This window comes from Copadichromis virginalis, linkage group LG23 (assembly GCF_057382275.1).
Source record: "Copadichromis virginalis isolate Kocher_CV1m ecotype Utaka linkage group LG23, C_Virginalis_male_GT1.1, whole genome shotgun sequence".
NCBI classification, from domain to species: domain Eukaryota; kingdom Metazoa; phylum Chordata; class Actinopteri; order Cichliformes; family Cichlidae; genus Copadichromis; species Copadichromis virginalis.
In genome coordinates, this window is record NC_140639.1 from 33,363,945 (window position 1) to 33,383,478 (window position 19,534).

General features: G+C 40.9%; 2 protein-coding genes across 2 annotated transcripts in view; one reads left to right on the forward strand and one right to left on the reverse strand.

Annotated features, from left to right (window-relative positions):
* Nucleotides 1–16,228, forward strand: part of snphb (syntaphilin b) — a 36,030-nt gene extending 19,802 nt beyond the window's left edge. The window contains exons 3-6 of the mRNA XM_085448962.1: nucleotides 4,624–4,803; nucleotides 5,298–5,405; nucleotides 6,197–6,346; nucleotides 6,486–16,228. Coding sequence (XP_085305088.1) covers nucleotides 4,624–4,803; nucleotides 5,298–5,405; nucleotides 6,197–6,346; nucleotides 6,486–8,478 — 2,431 coding nt within the window. The 3' untranslated portion in view covers nucleotides 8,479–16,228. The remainder of the gene's footprint in view (nucleotides 1–4,623; nucleotides 4,804–5,297; nucleotides 5,406–6,196; nucleotides 6,347–6,485) is intronic.
* Nucleotides 16,229–16,312: 84 nt separating this feature from the next.
* Nucleotides 16,313–19,534, reverse strand: part of sdcbp2 (syndecan binding protein (syntenin) 2) — a 30,733-nt gene continuing 27,511 nt past the window's right edge. Inside the window, exons 8-9 of the mRNA XM_085448963.1 lie at nucleotides 18,485–18,576; nucleotides 16,313–17,836 (exon numbers count right to left, since the gene is read on the reverse strand). Coding sequence (XP_085305089.1) covers nucleotides 17,782–17,836; nucleotides 18,485–18,576 — 147 coding nt within the window. The 3' untranslated portion in view covers nucleotides 16,313–17,781. The remainder of the gene's footprint in view (nucleotides 17,837–18,484; nucleotides 18,577–19,534) is intronic.

Consider the following 19,534-nt stretch of genomic DNA (forward strand, 5'->3'; position numbering starts at 1 on the left):
GAGTGATGGACATTGCTTTTCTTCTGTGGTCCAGTTTGACACTACCAGTACTTTAATACCACAGAAAGCCAATGTGTCGTTTCTTTCAGCTGATGTGTTAAATAGTCTTTGCTGTCATCTAGCTGTTGCTTGCTATGGTGTATGTGTTGGGCACAGACTGATAAATGGTCTCTTAAACTGGAACCAAGCTGAATCTGTCTGGAGGGTTTAATGTTTTTACAGGAAAAGTTGTGTAACTGCAGACGGATCAACGTATAGTTGTGGTGTCCTCCTCTCTCTTATTTATTTTCCTCAGATTCAACCCTCTGAAGGTGCTGCAGCCCAAACGTCGCTTGCAGCAAATACTGGCGTCCTCGCCCGTGCCGGTACCCAAGCCGGCGTCTGGGTCGGGGACTGCTGTGCCAACCGCCACAGCACCAGTGGCCATTCCTGTGCCCGCGCCCCCTGCGTGAGACACACTTCAGTTACAGTCTGAGAGAGCATGCTCCATAGCTGTAGCTGTAGCTTTGGCATGCACTGTAGCCACTAAAACCAAAATTGGAAATTAAATGTTGGAAAAATAAACAACAGCACACAGGCAAGTTAAGGTTCTAACCTGTGAATGATGCAGTGAAACGTGGTCAGGTTAGGATTAATCTTTGCAGTCAGGTGTGTGGCTTCTCCTGTCAACATCACCTGTTGCAAAGCTGCACAGCTCACATTTTAGGGAATTTCAATGTCAACGATCAGGCAAGCGGTTGGCACAAAGTAGATTTTTTATTTGAGTCTCCTAATGCTGTGAATCTAGTTAATTTCTCTTTTATTTGGTAGTTTTCATGCTAAAAACATGTGTTTGTGAGTTTAATAAAATGTTGGAACAGAACAGATCCTGATCTACCGTAAACGGTGTCATAGGATCACAACTGCCAAAAGTAAAAGTCGATTTTTTTATTTGACTGTTGTTTGCACTGAAGACTTTATCTAAGACGCAGTACTGAAACTCAGAAGTTGGGATAAATATTCATCCCCAGCATAGATAAGAATAATTTAGCAGACACAGACATGTATGTGCAGGTAAACTGAAGAGTTTACCATCAGTAGCTAGCTTGTTTAGTTAGCTAACATTACCTCTGGATACTAGATGGGTACTTGCATGCAATCAATGCTAAAAGACTTATTCTTGTTATACAGCGTAGAGCTAGTTGATGACTTATAAGGTAGTCCTGTTATTCATTAAGATTTAGCTTTAAACTATGTAAAGCAACAAGAGACTTTCAAAGGGAGGTCTATGTATTGAATTTGCCAAAATCTGCTATATTTTCATTTACTTTAGATGATGTTTGCTACAAGAAAACCTGCACCATGCTACTGTTAACATAAAGGCTAAAGGTTTATGATTAGTTTAGTGCGGAATTAGCATAGTTCTTTATAGTGCATTAAAACCTCAAGCCAAGATTATCCTCCGTTGTGGACACAGACATGGACTGCTGGAGACCCGTAGGCCAAGTAGTCATTCCTCTTATACTACTTTGTCACCTGCTTGTTCTTCACCTGGGGAGCATGCCTATTTGGTGCATTGTAATGTAAAAATGTGGTCCCAAAAAAGCAGGCATGCCTGGAGTCTATTATACATAGGGCTATAGCCTAATGACTTCTGTTTGACTTCATGATATCTTTATAAACATTTTTTGATTGGAGTTGTGGCCTCGGTTGCTATTTTCAAGACTTATCCAAAACAACATGATGTACTTTTTTAAAATAGATAGATATAGATATAGATATAGATAGATATAAATAGAAATAGATTCAACAATAACATAAACGCCTTGTGTGACTACCATGGATATGATAAGTCCTGACTGAAGTGTACAAAAATCAGAATGGTAATGTGGAAAATGCTCAAACCAAATCAGAGGGTAGTGTCATTGTGGCTACTTTCAACACATGTATACAGTCTGTGGCCTGTAAGGAGCACAGAAAGTGGCAAGAACTGTGTGCGTGTTGTTGTGTCACATCACCTTCGAATACAGAGTCTGTGATACTATCATGCACTTAAATGCAAGAATTGGTGCTAATCTTTCAAGGATTAGGTTTAGTGGCTACATGCACGGTAGAAATGGCACGTTTAATGTGCATACTGTGATCACTGGTTGACCGCAGCCACTCACTCAACAGCACTGTGTGAAACACTCATGTGCAGCAGCATTGCCTGTAATGCGAATGTGCTTTTGGTTTATCGAGATATTGTTTACTAAATCAGTTTCAGCCTCTTGAGCAAAGTTGCTTTCGTAAAGGAATATCTCTTCACTCCTCTCCACCCACTCATGCTAACACCTGACAACTGGGAAATGCTTGCCTCAAGCAGACAACACCCACACCCCAGACATTAGTTCCATCCCAGCAGATGGCTGGGATGAACTGTCACGCCCTAAACACTGTTGTACTGTGTATTTTCCAGGCTCAGTGTTTCCGCTGCTTCTTTCTCCCCATTTCTGTGCTATCAAGTGTTGAGCTGTCAATATCTGGCTTCCTCCCTAATTATGTAACACAGGACACGGTGACTCAGTTCAGTAGCAAAATATACAGTAGAAAATGGAAACAACAGACGTGCGTTCAATAATAGTTTAAATATAATGTATCTGTCTATTACAAACTGTCTCCAGCGGTTTATTACATAATCCAGGTGATTAAGGTTTTTGTTCTTTTTACTTGACCTCATGCGTAAAATTACTTTTTAGAACCTTTGCTGAACCTTAGCTGCATGCTCAAATAAACCCTGAGTAAAATTATTATTAATCTTTTACAGGGCACTCAAAATTCAAAATTTCATTTATAGTGTTGCAAGAGTTTTTAGTTTGTTTCTTTGTTTGGTCATTTGTTTGTGCACACATGTGCATGCATGATTTCATACACCACTAGTTGGACTTGGTGTATTGCTTAATTTTTTTTTAGAAGTAAATTTAAAAACTTTTCCATAGGTGCTTTGTGACAATAACAGGACAGTAATTAGCTTCTTCTCCTGTAACTTCCTCATTGTGTCGATGGACTTCAGCTCCATTGTCTTAGACGGCAGCAGACCATAGCAGTCCTTGTTCTGCTCTAGAGCCCTGGTGGAGTCAGCTTAGCAGCATTAGTTCCAAAAGTCTTTGAAGTTTTGATTAATGTGGCCCTCAAGCTCACAGCTGAACTCTGAGATGATTAAGACAGCCACTTACCAATATCTAATAATTCAGTCGTCAGCTGTTTATCTAGCAACTTCCTCAGTTAGTAAAATCCTGTGACAACAGTCAAACAGTTTTGACCTGCAATTGGCAACCGTGATCTTCTGGGAGTTCAACATAGCAGCAATTGAACTAGTTCTCCAGCAGCTGTGCATTTGGGTTTAAAGTGAACCTCCAGCTTGTTCCAGATCTGCAAGATTAGCATTGTAAGCTGCAGTCCATGATGGTGGAGCTGGAGAAAGAAAAGCTAACAGAAGAAGAAGCTGAGGACCCCCCGAACAGTGAGATCGTCACTTTGCCATCATGGAAACATGACATAGTTAACAACTGTACTTTCAAAATAGAGTGAAATGAACTCAAGAGCAATTAAAAAAAATTCAGCCAAATTGCAAAAACATTGTGCTTCATTAGTTTTTCTGTGTTGGTGAAATAAGTAAGATATGTATTTCTGGGAAACACTGACTATCATCAAGTATGATATATATATTTATATATATACATATATATGACATGAACAGCAAAAAGTTTAAAGACAGAGACGAGTTATATACAAGACTATGTGCATGTTTAGTGTGGAGTTTTCGTGTCCTGTGTCCAATACCATCATGGCTGTTCTGATTGACCCTGCTTGTCCTCCCCTCCCAGTGTGGTGTCCAGTGATTGGGCAACAGTTATGTCCTTGTTAAAGAACAACAGTAACTCAGTTGGTGAACATTCATTATAGACTTTAAAACCACACAGACGCTGACAGAAGTTGCCAATCACAGATAACCCCTTTTTTTTCCCCTATCTACCACTGATATAATTAAACTGTACTAACAAACTGTGTCATGTTTTGCTGGATAGTAAAAATGCCTAGAGGTGAAAATATATATACACCACCAATTCTACTCTTTGATATTATGTGGTTTTACTTGGTCTCTATAGTGGTTTTGCACAGGTTTCAGTTGTCTTAAAGTTAACTTTTTTTTAGCTAAGCTAGTTTGCACTTGTCATCAAAAGTGCGGCGAAATTTCTATAAGTTTGCTGAGATAGTTTTGTGAAAGTGTGTTGCGAGTTAAAATGGGGCGTTTATGAATTATTGTTGTTGCAGCTGCTTCCATGTTGCTCTTAGAAGACCTAAAACATTTTATCACTTGTAAATTGTGTTTCAGGATGCAGTGTTAGTTTACATTCCAGTAAAAGCCTCATAGCAGTAAACTGCTCCTATTAGCGGTGCAGTATAGGAAGCCAAACAGAGGAGCCTCAACATTGAAGCATGGCTTTTAGAAAGCAAGCTCTCCTGAGCCACTTCACTGTTTGAGTTCTTACACTTTAAAATTATGCTGAGATATGCTAAATGTCAACCAACCTTACCTCCCTTCAGTGTGCAGCAGGCACATTGCCACCCTCTGTGATTTAACACCCTCTTGTCTCTGGTCAGGTTTGACTACTGCAGGTTCATAGAGTTAGACTACGTGCCCATGGAGTCAAGCTGTATGGTGTCAATGCGCCCAACTAAAGGCTATGTATCGACCAAGTCACCGACCAAGGGATACACTTCCACCAAGTCTCCGGATCGCCACGGTCGTTCAACAAACTCTCCCTCTACCCCTCGCTCCCGGTCTGTCCCGACTCACTCTTTTTTCCTCCCGATCAGTCTTGATCCTTTAAAGCATGGGAATGGCAAGATGTTTTGCACTGCTGTAAATGTTTTGTGACGCCACATTCTAGAAAACATCCTGTCTAGTCTGACTCTCTTCTTCTTTTCTGTCCGATTGCTCTCTTTTAGTTCCCTTCTGGTGAAAACTTTCTTTTTTCATTGAGTAACGCTAATTTGATGTCCTTTTCAGTTTCAGCATTGTTGTGAGTGCCAAGAGGAGTGTGTGTATTTGTTTCTCAGGCCGACATGCTGAAATATTGTACTCTGTGTATCTGTGTAGACCTGTGTTGTATAAGCATGGTGGTGGACCTGGATTGAAGTGTTTTCCATTCATTTCTGTTTGCACTGTGGATCCGTTTGTCATGGTTTAGCTTAGCAGCTCACTTAGTGTCTGGACTGTGGTTCCATGGTGTTGCCAGGAACACATTAACATGTCTCCTCTTACTGTGTACCAGGCGCACTCCGGCTGCGGCCAGTAATAGAGATCCCTATGGAAACGCTTCTCTCAGCAGCAGCAGCAACTCAGGCTCATGTAAAGGCAGTGAATGCAGCCCAACCAAAGGGTAAGAGGTGTAGCACATTTCTACTAGCTCTTGTACCAGCGTAGTCCCAATGCTAGAGCTAAATATGTTTGCAATGCGGGCCACCGATTCTGATTCTTCCTACTAATGTTTCCCCAAATTCCAACACTAACATTGCAAAATAATGACTTCTCTAACTTGTCAAATTGTGGGCTTGTTCTCTAACAGCAGTGCACCACAAACTCTGCCGCACTACTGCATTGATGGACAAGAGGTATAACGTTAATGCCTTGGGATAGAAAATGGAACTCTTTGTGACTTTGTCAACTCAGTGAAAACAGAACTTAATATGATTTGCTGTCTTATTACCTTAATTAGCTATTTAATCAAAATTTATCAAATTTTGATTAAATAATTCAATCAAATTTAATCAGAATTTTAGTGATGATATGACACAAGAAAAAATTATTTACTCCAGTTCGCTTTCCAAAAGTATGAAAGAGCACATTTGCAGTCTCTTCTTTTTTCAGTTTATGCTCATTGGTTGAATATGTGAATGAAAATATGGTGAGTGCTGTTAAAAAGGAAAAAAGCCCACATTACTGATAAAACAGCAGCTCTGAGCCCCAACCTACTATTTTGAAGATAAGCAAAAAGTTATTTGTGATATCATCATCACCGATGACCTAGACCTCAGAAGGTTAAGAGTGTTTGAAACTCTTAATTCTTATAATAGTGATGTTAACTTTCCTTCCATCACTTCTTTCTTAACATCTCAAAAAATGGAAAACACCACTTATTCTTTTCATAAACTGAAGTCCTGTCTTTTTTAGACGCCATCAGAAGTACACGTCATGTACAGACAACCATGGCATTCGGCCTCCTCCACCAGAGCAGTACCTCACACCCCTTCAGCAGAAGGAGGTGTGTATCCGACACCTGCGGGCCAAGCTAAAAGAAACCATCAACACCCTGCAAGACAGGTGAGATACTGAGACAGGATGAGAGACTGGCAGGTCCTATAAAGTAAGGTTTTATGCTAGTTCTTCTTAGATCTTGTATATTGGTCTGTGCTTCTTATCGTCAAAGGTTCTAACCCTTTCTCTGTTGTCACCCTCTTAGGGACACGGAAATAGATGAGTTGAGAGGCCGGCTTTACAGAATGCAGGAGGACTGGGTTGAAGAAGAGTGCCACCGCGTAGAGGCTCAGCTGGCCCTGAAGGAGGCGCGTCAGGAAATCCAGCAGCTCAAACAGGCTGTGGATACTGTTCGTGCCAGGCTGAGCGATGCCGGAGGCCTCAGTGGAGATGTAGGGGTCCAGAAGTACTTTCAGGATATCAACGCTCAGAACCACAAGCTGGAGAACCTTTTGCTGAGTATGGAGTTGGCCCAGGCTGGATTAGCAAAGGAGGCGGAGGCCATGCCAGGCTGTCGGACCCGCGTTGGGGGTTCAGCACCAGCATCTGTTTCAGGAGAAAGTCCTGGCGGAGTACCCAAACTTACTGTAGGAGGAAGAGGGTCTTGCTCTTGTGATGGCTCCCCAGCCCGGTCTTTAACTCGGAGTTCCACCTACACAAAGCTGAGTGATCAGGCACTGGCGGACCGCAATGACAACGGGTCGGACTTTCCTTGTCTCTCAGGCGACGGCACCCAGGACAGCGGCTTTGTGTGCTGTGGGGAGAGTAACATCCCCAGCCGGGCTGACCTTCTGCTGGAGGCCGCATTCCTTTCTGAGGAAACAGCATCTTTACTTAATTCCTACTCGCAAACCTTCTCCCACTCTCTTCCCCATTCTCATCCCCACTCTCTGCCAAACTCACTGTCTCACACCTACTCACATACCTTACCTCATTCTTTCCCTCACAATTTGTCCCACTCTGTGCCGCATACTATGCCACACTCTTCTACGTATGAGAAGCTGTGCACAGGGGAGGGGCTGGCACCCTTTCGTTGTGGTCTGGGTGGAGTGAGCTGCATGAGCCACCCCTGCCTCTCCCACCACCATCTGTACCTGCACCCTTTAAGGGAGACTGGCATTCAGACAGAAAGCTGCCCCATCCCTACAACAGCAGGGTATCCCTCCGATCTGGACACCATCGCAGAGCAACGTACTTTCCGGTCCCAGGCCTGTAGCCCCACTTCAACCTGGATGTCTGATGAAGGGGACGAGGAGTTGGACTCCATTACCACCACAACTTCAGTAACCACAGCAACAGTCATGAGTACAGCAACAGAGCCAATCCCCAAAACTCCAGTGGTCCCATCTTTACCACGGTCCGCCACTGTTGCGTGTTCCATGGAAAGTCCTGTGCATAAAGAGAAAGAGTATGGAGAGGAGGAGGAAAAGCAGGAGAAAGAGGAAAAAGAGAAGGAAGCTTTTGTGGCAGAAGAGCAGGTGGAGATAGTTATGATCAAACTGGCAGAAGAAAGGCAACAGACGCTGATTGGTTCAGTGGGAGAGAAGATAGGAGGGCAGGGTGCTGAAGAGAAGCCGGCTCAAGGAAAACTCTGTGATCTTGCTGCGATGCCAGCAACATGGCAGGGTGAGCTTAAGTTAAGAGGATGCTGTGGAGAAGGCAGGCAGGGTGGGACATCATTTGAAAACCTCGGAGTTGTGGACACGCAGCAAGAAAGCTGTCCTTTACAAGAATCAACCCAGGTAGAGACACCTCACCTGAGTCCGAGTCACCAGGGATCATCTCCAGCTATAGAACAGCCTCACACAATCCAGCCAAGAAGGTCTACTTCCCATGAGGAGATAGGTGGTGTTACAGTGGTGGAGGTGCACAATGAGGACAATGATAACAGTGAAACAAAAGAGCACGGTGCCACAGGGGACACTGCAGAAGAGAACGGAGAATCATCTAGCTCTGGGACGATTCAGAAAAGCTACTGGAGTCGTCACTTCCTAGTTGATCTGCTTGCGGTGGCCATTCCTGTGGTGCCGACGGTGGCGTGGCTCTGCCGCGGTCCAGTCCGGGAAGGACAGCCAATGTATCACATAGGATCACTGCTGAGAGGCTGTTGCACTGTGGCGTTGCACTCGCTGCGCAGGGGAGGCGGGCTGAGGCACTACCCCGCAGGCGGGGGAGACTTAGGAGGATCACAGATATAAGAGGAAAATCTGCTCAGCACCTCTGTGGCCCTTAACCACGACCTTTCCTGTATAGGTTTTCTCTTGGAAGATTCAAGTGCAAGAAGACAAGGACTTCCTGTCCTGCAGTTTCTGCCAAGAATAGGCAAGAGGGGTATAAGAAACAGGAAATGTGAAGCTCTTGGACTGACAAGCTCTGCCTTGTTTTGGTTCTGCTCCGCAATGTCTGTCACCCAATGTTTCTCAGCCTTGCTACCGAGATGTCTGCCAGCTCTACTGGCTTGTGGAAAAGTAAATGAGCTGATTGAAATGAATGATGCCTGAATCTTTTATGCTGATTGTTTCTTTTGATCTTAAATGCAGGGAAAACTGTAAAAGATTCATTGACTACTCAACCTATGAATTCTAACACATTTGACTGGTTGTGTGTGTATATGTGGCATATATGTATAAGAGCTTGTATACATGTGTAACCAAGTTACAAAAAGCTACAGCTTCACCAAGTCATTAAGCAATGGCTGAGGGGAAAATCCACTCTAAATCAGAATTTACATGTTTCTACGACTGCAGACGGTTTTCATTGATCTTCAAGACTGAAATCTCAGAGTGTGTCTGCCATCATGACGTAGACACAAAACTCAGGGATGTTCCGAGGGTAGAAACACACAAACCTATTAAATTTGCTTCAAATCATAAACACCCAGCTGTGGCCAGTTCAGTTGTGCTGCCAAGTTAAACTCTACTTACTTTTAATCGTATTAAGGTTTTAGTTCTCTCTCCTGGCCAAAGAAGCGTTTTGGTTGAGCTCAACCCCCCAAAGGAATGTTGTTCATCATTAAAATGACCTCTGCCAAAAATCCTATGTAGATGTTTATTAATCAAACACAGTAGGTTAATCTGAGGTGTGTATACATCAACTGCATAGAAGCTGATTTCTAATTTTCTTTCATGCATTTAGCAGTTTGAGGCATCTAAAAACAAAAACCATGATGCCATCACACTTAGGATGAGACTGTTTTTAAGATAAGATAAGATAGATCTTTATTGTCACTGTTACAAGAACAATGAAAGACTGTTTGGCATCTCTCCATTAGCAGCATGTAGATTTTTTTAGATTAAAATTACTTTATAATAAAAGATAAGAGACAAATTTCCCACCTGTGGGACTAATAAAGGTTATCTTATCTTCTCTTATACACAGATACATGCATTGATTTAGGCCATAAAATTGCATATGTCGTCAATCATTCTCATCTACTTATAATATGCATAACCATCACTTGAAACAAAAAACAGGTTTTGTCCTTGTTGAATGAAGTCTTCATGTTGCGCCTTTTGTAGGCAGTTATTTAGTCTAACCTGCCAATTAACCTGATAAAGGCAAGTACCTTGTTTGATTTCTGCAATTTTTTTTCTAAAGACTGCTTAAAAATTTCCCTGTACTTGATGTTGACGTTAGAATGTGCACTTTAATTTCTCTTAACCTCTGCATCCCCAGGAGGCCAGCCAGAATCTCATTAATAATGAAGGAGATGTTAATTATTATAGAAAGTCCATGGGTGATTTACCTATTCTGCCATGTTCGTTGTGTTTCTACCCTGAGAGCATTACGATTAGTTCTCCTAAATAAATAAAGCTATTCAGATTTATTAAACTCAAACTAAGATCAATACCACACTTATAACTATACACTAAAAATGAAGCTCAGTTGAGAGCCAGCCTGAGTCTTTGCAAAGATAAACTCAAAAATTAAAAAGCAAAGCTCTCTAAATAAAATCTTAGATTTGTTTCTGTAATCCATATGAGAGCTTTTGTTTTTGTTGTTTTCATTTTATGTATCTATTTATTTATTGGGGCAGTCTACTTGTTTGGGAAGGTAATAATAATAACATGCACATTATATTTTAGGGTGGAATATTTTCCATACTCAGTCATATTGTCTCATATGGGCCTTATCTGCTTAAGCTTGTATTCAAAGCAAAGTTGCCAGAACCAACATTTGGTGAAAATAACAGACCTCAGTTTGTGTTACTTAAAGTCACCTGATTAAATCTAATTGAAATGCCATGTCACGATCAAACACTTTGTTTGTAGATCCTCACCGGCTCACTTTGGTATCTTAGTGTAGCTCTGAATGGAATGAGTTGTGCTCAGTCTGTGATCTGTGCTGTATATTTCTGCTAAACTTAATGCTCTTGTGGTGTAGTTTTAACTGTCATTCTGGTAGTATGTATTCCAAGTCAACTGTACAAGAGCTAGTCAGTCACTGCTAATAACTCCGCTTAACTTGTCTAACAGATCATTCTGAAAGGCATTTACAGACATCGTGTGCTACATCTTAGTCGACAATTCAGATGTACATTAATAAGATGTCTGGGTTTTAAATGCACTTAGCATCAGGGTATTTTTTCATTTGTCTGAATGTGTGCATCACGAGAGGACTGTGATGAAAGATGAATGTGTAAATGAACAAATAAGCAAATCATGGCTGGATAACTGAATGGGCCTGCTGGGCACAGATCTAACTGCTAAGACTGCTAGAACAAAACAAAAAGCTTCCCAGAAGTTGGAATGGGATCTGAAAGCTCACTAAAGAGCAATATGGCTGCAAGAGGGTGGAAAACAATTGCCAGTAGATAACAGACAAAAATGCTATGTAAAGGACTAATTCTTACATAACACTTACATACTCTCTCCCAGAGTACTCAAGGCACTCCATACAACATGCCAGATTCACCCAAGCACTGTCTTCTATGTTTTTAAATGTTTTCTAACCACCATTCACACACTTTGATGCTGAGATGGGAGAGCAACTTGGGGTTATTATCTTGCCCAAGAATATTTGGCATGCAGACTAAGGGGAGCCAGGGATTAAACCACCAACCTTTACAATCAGTAGATGACCTGCTCTACCTCCTGACCTACAGCCACCTATCAGTCATATGTCAATAGACATATGACTGATAGGTGGCTGAGTTTAAAACAGAGTTTAAAACTATTCCAAAAAGAAACCAAGCAACTACAAAAATGACACAAAACAACTGCAAGAAATGTAAAACCAATGCAAGAGATGTCTAATGTCTACAAAAAGGTTCAAAATGAATTCAGAGAGACCTAAAGTGACTACAAAGTCATGTACAAGGAAATAAAACATAAAGAACCCTACAAAGAGACAGAAAATGACAATAAATACTAAGGTCTGCAAGACAGTTGGATAAAAAAACAGAAAGCAACTACAAAGAAAGAGAAAGTCGCTGCAGTGATATAAAATGACCTCAAAGATGTATAAAACAAACAATTGTAGAGGTGCCTAAACTGTACAGAGATTAAAATGACTTCAAAGAGATTTCCTAAATGACTTTGAAGCAACAAAAACATGCAGAGAAAACACAACTGTAGAGATGTCTAATACTTAAAAGAGATGCAAAATCACTTCCAAGAGATTTGAAGTGGCTACAAAAATATAAAACAATGACTTCAAAGAGAGCTTAAGTAAATACAAATAGATGTGAAATTATATCTAAATGACTACAAAAAGATGTAAAAGGGCTGCAGGAAGAAGAAAAACAACTGCACAGACATAAAACCACAAAATGACACAGAGACACAACCACAAAGATGCTTAAAACAACTGCATACAACTACAAAGACACGCCAAAGAACTTCAAATACATGTGGAACAACCACAAAGAGAACCACAGTGACCAATAAAAGAAAAATCAACCACAGAGGGAAATCAAAGCAGCGCAAAATCACCAAGATGTTATTGCAGGGGTCAGCAACCTTTAACACCCAAAGAGCCATTTGGACCTGGTTTCCACGGAAAAGAAAACACTGGGAGCCGCAAATACTTTTTGACATCTAAAATGAATATAACATTGTGTATATATAGTGTTTTACTCTTATGCTTTGTGTGAACAACTAAGGTGTGTTGCTTATGAAATCCATGAAGTGCTACAGAGAAAATTACATTTTATTTATGTAATTAACATATTTTGAACTCTTAAAGAAATATAACAAAAGGAAAGACACCCAGCTGAACTAAAATGATCCATGTAGCAAACAAAAACTGCTGTGAGCCGCCATCCTTATATCGCCTTTGGGCTTTTGGAGCCTTGGCCTGACTTTTAAAAAAGTAATTGGAAAAAAAGCACTATGCTGCTAAAAACAGAAAAATAGATATTTGCAAAATTCTGCCTAAATATGTATTTTACCTGGTTAATGTGTGTTGCGGGGCGTGGTCTGCTGCGCCGCTGCAGGGGACGCGGACGTACCTGAGCGGCACCCGCAATCACGCCTCGCTGCCTTAACGTCCGTGCTATCTGTGCTGTTGTGTTGGTATGTGTCGGGCTGTGAGCTGAAAAGCTACAGCCGGCTGTATGCGTACAGCGACCGTGTGTGAGAAAAGTGGTCAATAAAGAGATGCTGAAAAGCGTGTTCATGGAAGCATCGTCGGGTCTGCTGTGATATGTTTACAATGGGACTTCTGCTCCTGAACCTCTGCGCACAGCGTCTGCAAATCGGGGCTGTACGAAGTCACTTCATCTTTACGCAGGACTGTAAGCTGTCACCTGTGAGGTGTGAGCGGTGTTTGTTTTTAACATAGTTCACGGTGGAGAACAGCTGCTGACATAATGTGGATCCGAAGATCCATAATTGGGCTATGGCCTCGAGGGCCGGTGTCCCTGCAGGTTTTTAGATGTGTCCTTGAACCAACACAGCTGATTTTAAATGGCTAAATTAGCTCCTCACCATGTCCTGAAGTTCTCCAGAGGCCTGGTAACGAACTAATCATGTGATTCAGGTGTGTTGACCCAAGGTGAGATCTAAAAGCTGCAGGACACTGGCCCTCGGAGCCTGGAATTGCCCACCCCTGGTCTATGGGTTGAAAGTCTGGATAAATGCACGGCGTTTCGGCGGGTATACCGGCTTCCGCGAGTGTGACGCTTATTTTGAGCGATGAAAAAATAATAGAATATAATTTTAATTTTATATTTCAATATCACAATAACCTTCCAATTTAGAACTACAAGTTAAAAACAAACTAACATAAATAAAATACACTTCAGCTAAATACTTTATTTTCCCAAACCACGCGGAGCCGCACTATAAGGACTAAAGAGCCGCAGGTTGCCGACCCCAGTGTTAGTGGAATGTAAAGTTACAAGCAGGTGCAAAACTACTATAAAGTGACACAAAACAATCATACAAAGTATCTACAAAATGTTTTGGTCTTCAGTGTAAACTCCTGTGCCCAGGGGGCGTGTTTGATAAATCCCTCCATGGAATAACTCTAAATCTGTCCGTCCCGATTTAAATGTCGAATGAAAAATGTTCCAACACAACCAGCAAAAAACACAGCAACTCAAATTGTTCTGCGTTAAAAAAAACACTTTTGTTCTTTTTTCTATTCTATTCTTTTCACCAGTTGGTTTATATGTTTTGCACTATTGTTCACTTTATGAATTTTAAGCAATTACTTGAAGTTGAGATTGTAATTTAGCACTGGCAAGTTTGAGGTTAGCCCGAGAATTTCATGCTCTTCATAAAAAGTCATAACTTTTTCAACATAAGTTGAAAGTGAAAAGATGAGTGGACATCTGTTTCTCTAATGACAGATTCTGATGTAGTGGTCCTCTTACCTTCAACTCCACTTTTTATTCTGGTTACAGAACCAAGCATTGTGTTGATGAAATAGCAATTGAAGTTGAACTCGGACTGGCAATACTTTCATGTAATACTAACTCGGTTATGATTATTGAACAATTTATTGTCATTTAGAATATTTCTGGTAAATCTAATATATGATTTTAAATTCCAACAAATGTGTGTTTCTTTAGGAAAGAAAGAAAGAAAGAAAGAAAGAAAGAAAGAAAGAAAGAAAGAAAGAAAGAAAGAGACGCAATTTTCAACCCAAATGTTTTGAGCTGCACTGTGTGTGTGAGCTCACTGAGCATTTTCTGATTGTTCTGTTCTGCAGTGATAGTTTAAAGTACAGCTGAAGCAAAAATTAGGCGTAAATAAGATACTACAGACATGTAGGTATGGCTTGTTCCTGTGGATGCTGTAAAGCAGTATTCTCTCATGTAATAAGAACTGTTTATTTAAGCCCTTCACATTTACATACATCTATGTATTAACATACATAGATGCCATAACATTTCTAAAAAGCTCTCATTTCAAAAACATAATTTTTTTTCTCATACTGTGTGATCCGATTATGTAATTGTCAGATGTCAGTGACAATCATGATAATCTGAATTAATGCATTGCTATCCATGAAAAGATCGAATGAATGCCTTACGGACACAATCACGAGGTTTTCTCAGCATCGTTTGCATTGTTATGATTTGTGCAAGAGCTGTGCGCCCATCATCCAGCTGCATTGTGGGAAAGGTTTGGCTAAAAATAATGAAGAGGCTAAAACAATTCCCTGTTTTACCAAAAGCCATAAATCTGTGAGGGAACTGGTGTGACAATGTGGAAAGCTACCTCCTCCTCTCAATATTAATGTATTATGTACCAAAATGTCTACTATAATAATCATGTAAGTGATTACTGATGTAAACCTGCACTGTACTTTGATGTGACAGTCCCGCTGTTAATTGCAGCTGATTTTTGGAAACAGGATGACAGAAGGACCAAAGGGTACATCTACCAAGCAGCAAATGAAAGGTGGCTGGTTTGATTCCAGGCAAACACAAATGTGCTTTGCGTCAGAAAGGTCACCTGGTGTAAAATATCTGGTGCCATATCATCTGGTGACCCCTTGTAACAAAGGAGCACTCAAAAGTAGCTCTTTAGCAAACAGCTAATTGTTAATGGTAGTAGCAACCATCTCAGCCGTCTTGGTTTAGCACCATTAGGTGGGCACATGTTTATTCTCAAGGCTCCTGTTCCTGAAATGTTTAATTGAAATACAATGCTAGATAATGAAGATTTGGCAAGCTGCTTTGTTAATGACTTTTAGTCTCACATGCACAATTTGAATTAGATGTGGATATTTGATCTTCTTGTTTAATTACTTTAAAAAAAATGGAATGCAAGGTACCATTCTTGAGCATGATAAAATGTATTTTGTGCATTCGTCTTTTTTTTTTATGCAGCTATAGTAATATCTTCCAATGGTCACTTTTTAAAGATTATTTTGGGACTTTGGAGATTCCGTATTAGCAGCTTTAAGTCTATTGCATTAAAATATTCCTGTGGTGTATTTTTACCATGTGGAACTTTAAAGCCAAGGAGAATGCCTACGCTGGTACTACAGGTGTGCTGAAAAATGTAGCTGTACCCGACTGTCCCAAGATACACCTGAACTTCCTGTTGTAGTGTGCTGTTATGTCAGTGTACAGTGCGTGGGGGTGACTGATTATATATACATGTCCCCTGTAGACACATGTGATTTTAAATGCATATGAAAAGGACTACGGAGGATGTTTGGCTTTTCTTTTTTTTTTAAAATCAGACAATATTTGAATGTGTACTGTCACTTTACGCTTTAGTCCTTGTCTGACTGTGTGTGTTCCCTAACCTATGTAATAGTAACTAATGTAACAGAGGTGGAGTCATTTAACATCCTTCCACTGAGGACATTCAATGCCTCGTGTAGAAATTTAGCTGACATCATAAATATTGCCAGATAATATCACGTAAATGAACTATTTTAATAGCAACAGTAGTGTGTACAGGTACAGACATCAGTAGGCTACATCTTCCACCACACTGTATAAAGAAAGAGCAAAAGCCCCTATATTAAAGAGCATGGAGGAAACATCTGCTTTGCCTTTGTGTTTATTCCCACACCAGCTGATCTGAAGCAACACGAGAAATGCAATGCTTTGAGACCGAACACGAATGTGAGCAGAAAGACTTTATTTGTTTACAACATTATCATGGTTACATTCGTATATAAACTTTTAGATTTTTCTAGCATTTGTTTTTACAGAATGACAGCGGTTGTTTTTTTTAAATCAGATTGCATACCTAGAAAATTAAAGGAATACATGCATCCGAACGTGAACAGCATTAAAAGGAGAAATTTTATATAACAAGTAGAAATTCACAACTGTGAGCTCTGCTGTGAGTCTTGCTGTGCTCATCAGTCAAGGAAGGAATTTTAAAGAGGATAGGCCTTTAACAAAACTTAGCAGAGGACAGCAGTTCACTGGATAAACCCATGACGCGTAATTTAAATGCTTTCATTTGACCGATTGATTTTTCAGCATCAAATTTAAGCTTTTAGTTTTCTCTTGTTAACATGAAGCATCACAAACACAACAATTATGAAAAAAAAATTGTTGGAACTTGAAATGAATATAGGAGAGAGGACCTCTTATAAGGTTAATGGAAAGTGCACTTAGTGGGTCCGCCTGGCGCCGACCCCTCCATTCAAACACCAACTGTTTCCTCGATTCTTTGAAGCACAAAGCCTCACAGGACTCCTGCAGCCTGTGGTGCGCTGGGCACCTGCTAACTCATGTTTTTTTACTCTGTCATAGCTCTTAAAGAGTGTTTGTGGACAGTCCCAGCTGCATAGGTTAATGATAATGTACTGCTGCTCCCTTTCCTTACACTTGCTCCCCAGAATGTGCACACGCACTATCTGCAAACTTAATGTCAGAGGCTTGAAAATGCGTTACAAGGATATGTCGCCATCTCTTGGAAAAAGCGGAAACTGCTACTCAGACCTGGGTGGTGAAATGTTGGGATTCTTTTTAATGTTGAAAGAAAAAGAAAGAATAGTAAACACCACCTTCACTTTCACTGGCCATGTAAAAATGACTGTACACTGGAACCCACAACACACCTCTTCATATGAGTCTGCAGGTGTTAATTCAGCTCAGATTATTTACACGTTAGGGGTTGGGTGCAGGGATCAGGAGGGCAGCTGAATATCTGCGTGGACGGCTCTGATGGCTGTCCGTCAGCTTTTACAGCATTATGAAAAGGTGAATGATTCATCTCCACACTGAGCAGGAAGCTCTGGACTCATGATGGTATGCATGGCTTTTTTTAAAAAACTTTTTTTTTTGTTTTACTGTCCTTGATCTCAAATACAAAACAAGAAAAAAAAACATATCAGAGTACTAGGTTAACATATAAAACATACTAATGTCAGCAGGTGAGGGAAATGTAGAAAAGGTAAAGAATAGAAAAAAAGGCATCTTAAGATTATGTTAGAGATGAGCAAGGGCAGGGTTGGTGATTGTGATGTAGGAGGAGGTTTGGTTTGATGACAGAAATAGAGAAAAAGACATAAGGAAAACAGAGAGAAAGAATCTGCACTGTAGACATCTTGACATCCTCTAGTCCTCTTCCTGGTCCTCACACCTCTGGGACAGAGTGATCCATGGCTGACCGCATCAGGCCAGAGGACATCCTGGAACACAAGCACACAACCTGTCAACAAAACGCTGCATGGGTTCCTGATCTCTTGAGCTGGGCACTCAGCTACTCTTTAGAGGGCATCACTGTTTCACTTGTGACAATAAGCACTGTCTGAATCAGTGCAACCACACTTCTGAGCATTTAATTCTCTACCCCACCATCACTAAACCAGGGTCTGTGTTCATCTGCACGGTGTGGCAAATGAGAGACCTGCGCCATGGCCCTGCTGTCTGTGGATCAGGAACAGCAAAAATGCCTCACAGATAAATACCTTCAAGGGACTTGAAGATAAAATTCTTGTGGAAATAATAACCATTATGTTTTTCTTTTCTCCAGTACCAAAAGCAGCACTGATAGCATTGGAGCTCATCTGCATTCTGGTCTTCGATAATTAAGCCCTGTGGTCCATTTCATGCCTAATTTCAGTACACATCTCTATTAATTACTCATTTAAACCTTTAAATTTGCTCAAGGGTGGTAAGCAGTATGTTAAGATAATGTTGGCTAGTCAGGCGAGAGGTGACTCAATGTGACTCTATGGCTTATTCCACACAGATCGAGCCAAACACATTGGGTTTGACTTGAGATCAGATGTTAATAACTGATGCATGGACAGAAAAAGTCTCTGCTGCAGTCCTACCTCTTAACCATGTGCTCGTAGACAAACTTAGGCATGATGGTGATGGTCATGGTTGTCGGAGAGGTGGTCAGGATGTCTTTGATCTGAGAGTCCTGGAAATTTCCACACAGGCAGAGGCACATGTAAAGGCTTTGTGTAATCAGTGCAAAACAAACACACTCGCTTCACAGTTTCACTCTGTTGTTTAGACGTATTCCAGGAAACAAGAAAACAAACAAACAAAAAATGGTCTGAAATACAGCACAACTGCTCTACGAAGGCCGAGGGAAGCAACACAAACACAGGAGTAGCTGAGAAATTGGGGTTTGTTGTTTCAAGACTACCAAACAACTACCAGGTATACAAGTACGACAGGAAACTTTGCCTTTACGCTTTGTCATTTTCAGACCTTTAAAAACAACCTACAAGTTGAATGCAATAGATGACTCGTTACATACAGGGGTTTACATATTTGTTCTACCAGAGTCAAGGGATGCAGGCACAGCACATGCTGCTGCTCTGCTGATGAACTTAGGCTCAAGCCCAGTCACTACATAAGGCATTGTGTTCATCATAAATGGTCTTGTAATTGGCAGCTGGCTGCTAGTGGACATTCAGATGTGTAGGTCACTGTCTTAATTTGTTTGCCACACTGTCACATATTTTGCTTTTGGGGGGGGGGGGTTTACATTGAAAAATCAGAATGTAATAAGATCTGGTCAGTAAAATCTAGTTACTTTCCAGGATAGCTAAAACTGTCTGTACAGATTCCTCCGATATTGGTTTCCCTTCATTGGCTCCCTGTTAAATCCAAAATTGAATTCAAAATCCTGCTCCTCACATACAAGGTCTTAAATAATGCATTATGTATTTCTTCTTCAGTCACCTTTCTCACCCACTATGTGTTAATAGACCTCTCTCCATTGATTCATACTTATAAATCTCTGGGTCTCTTCCACAGCATGTCTGTCATCCTGTCTTCCTTCTCTCACCCCAACTGGTTGCAACAGATGGCCCCGCTCCTCCCTGAGTCTGGTTCTGCTGGAGGTTTCTTCCTGTTAAAAGGGAGTT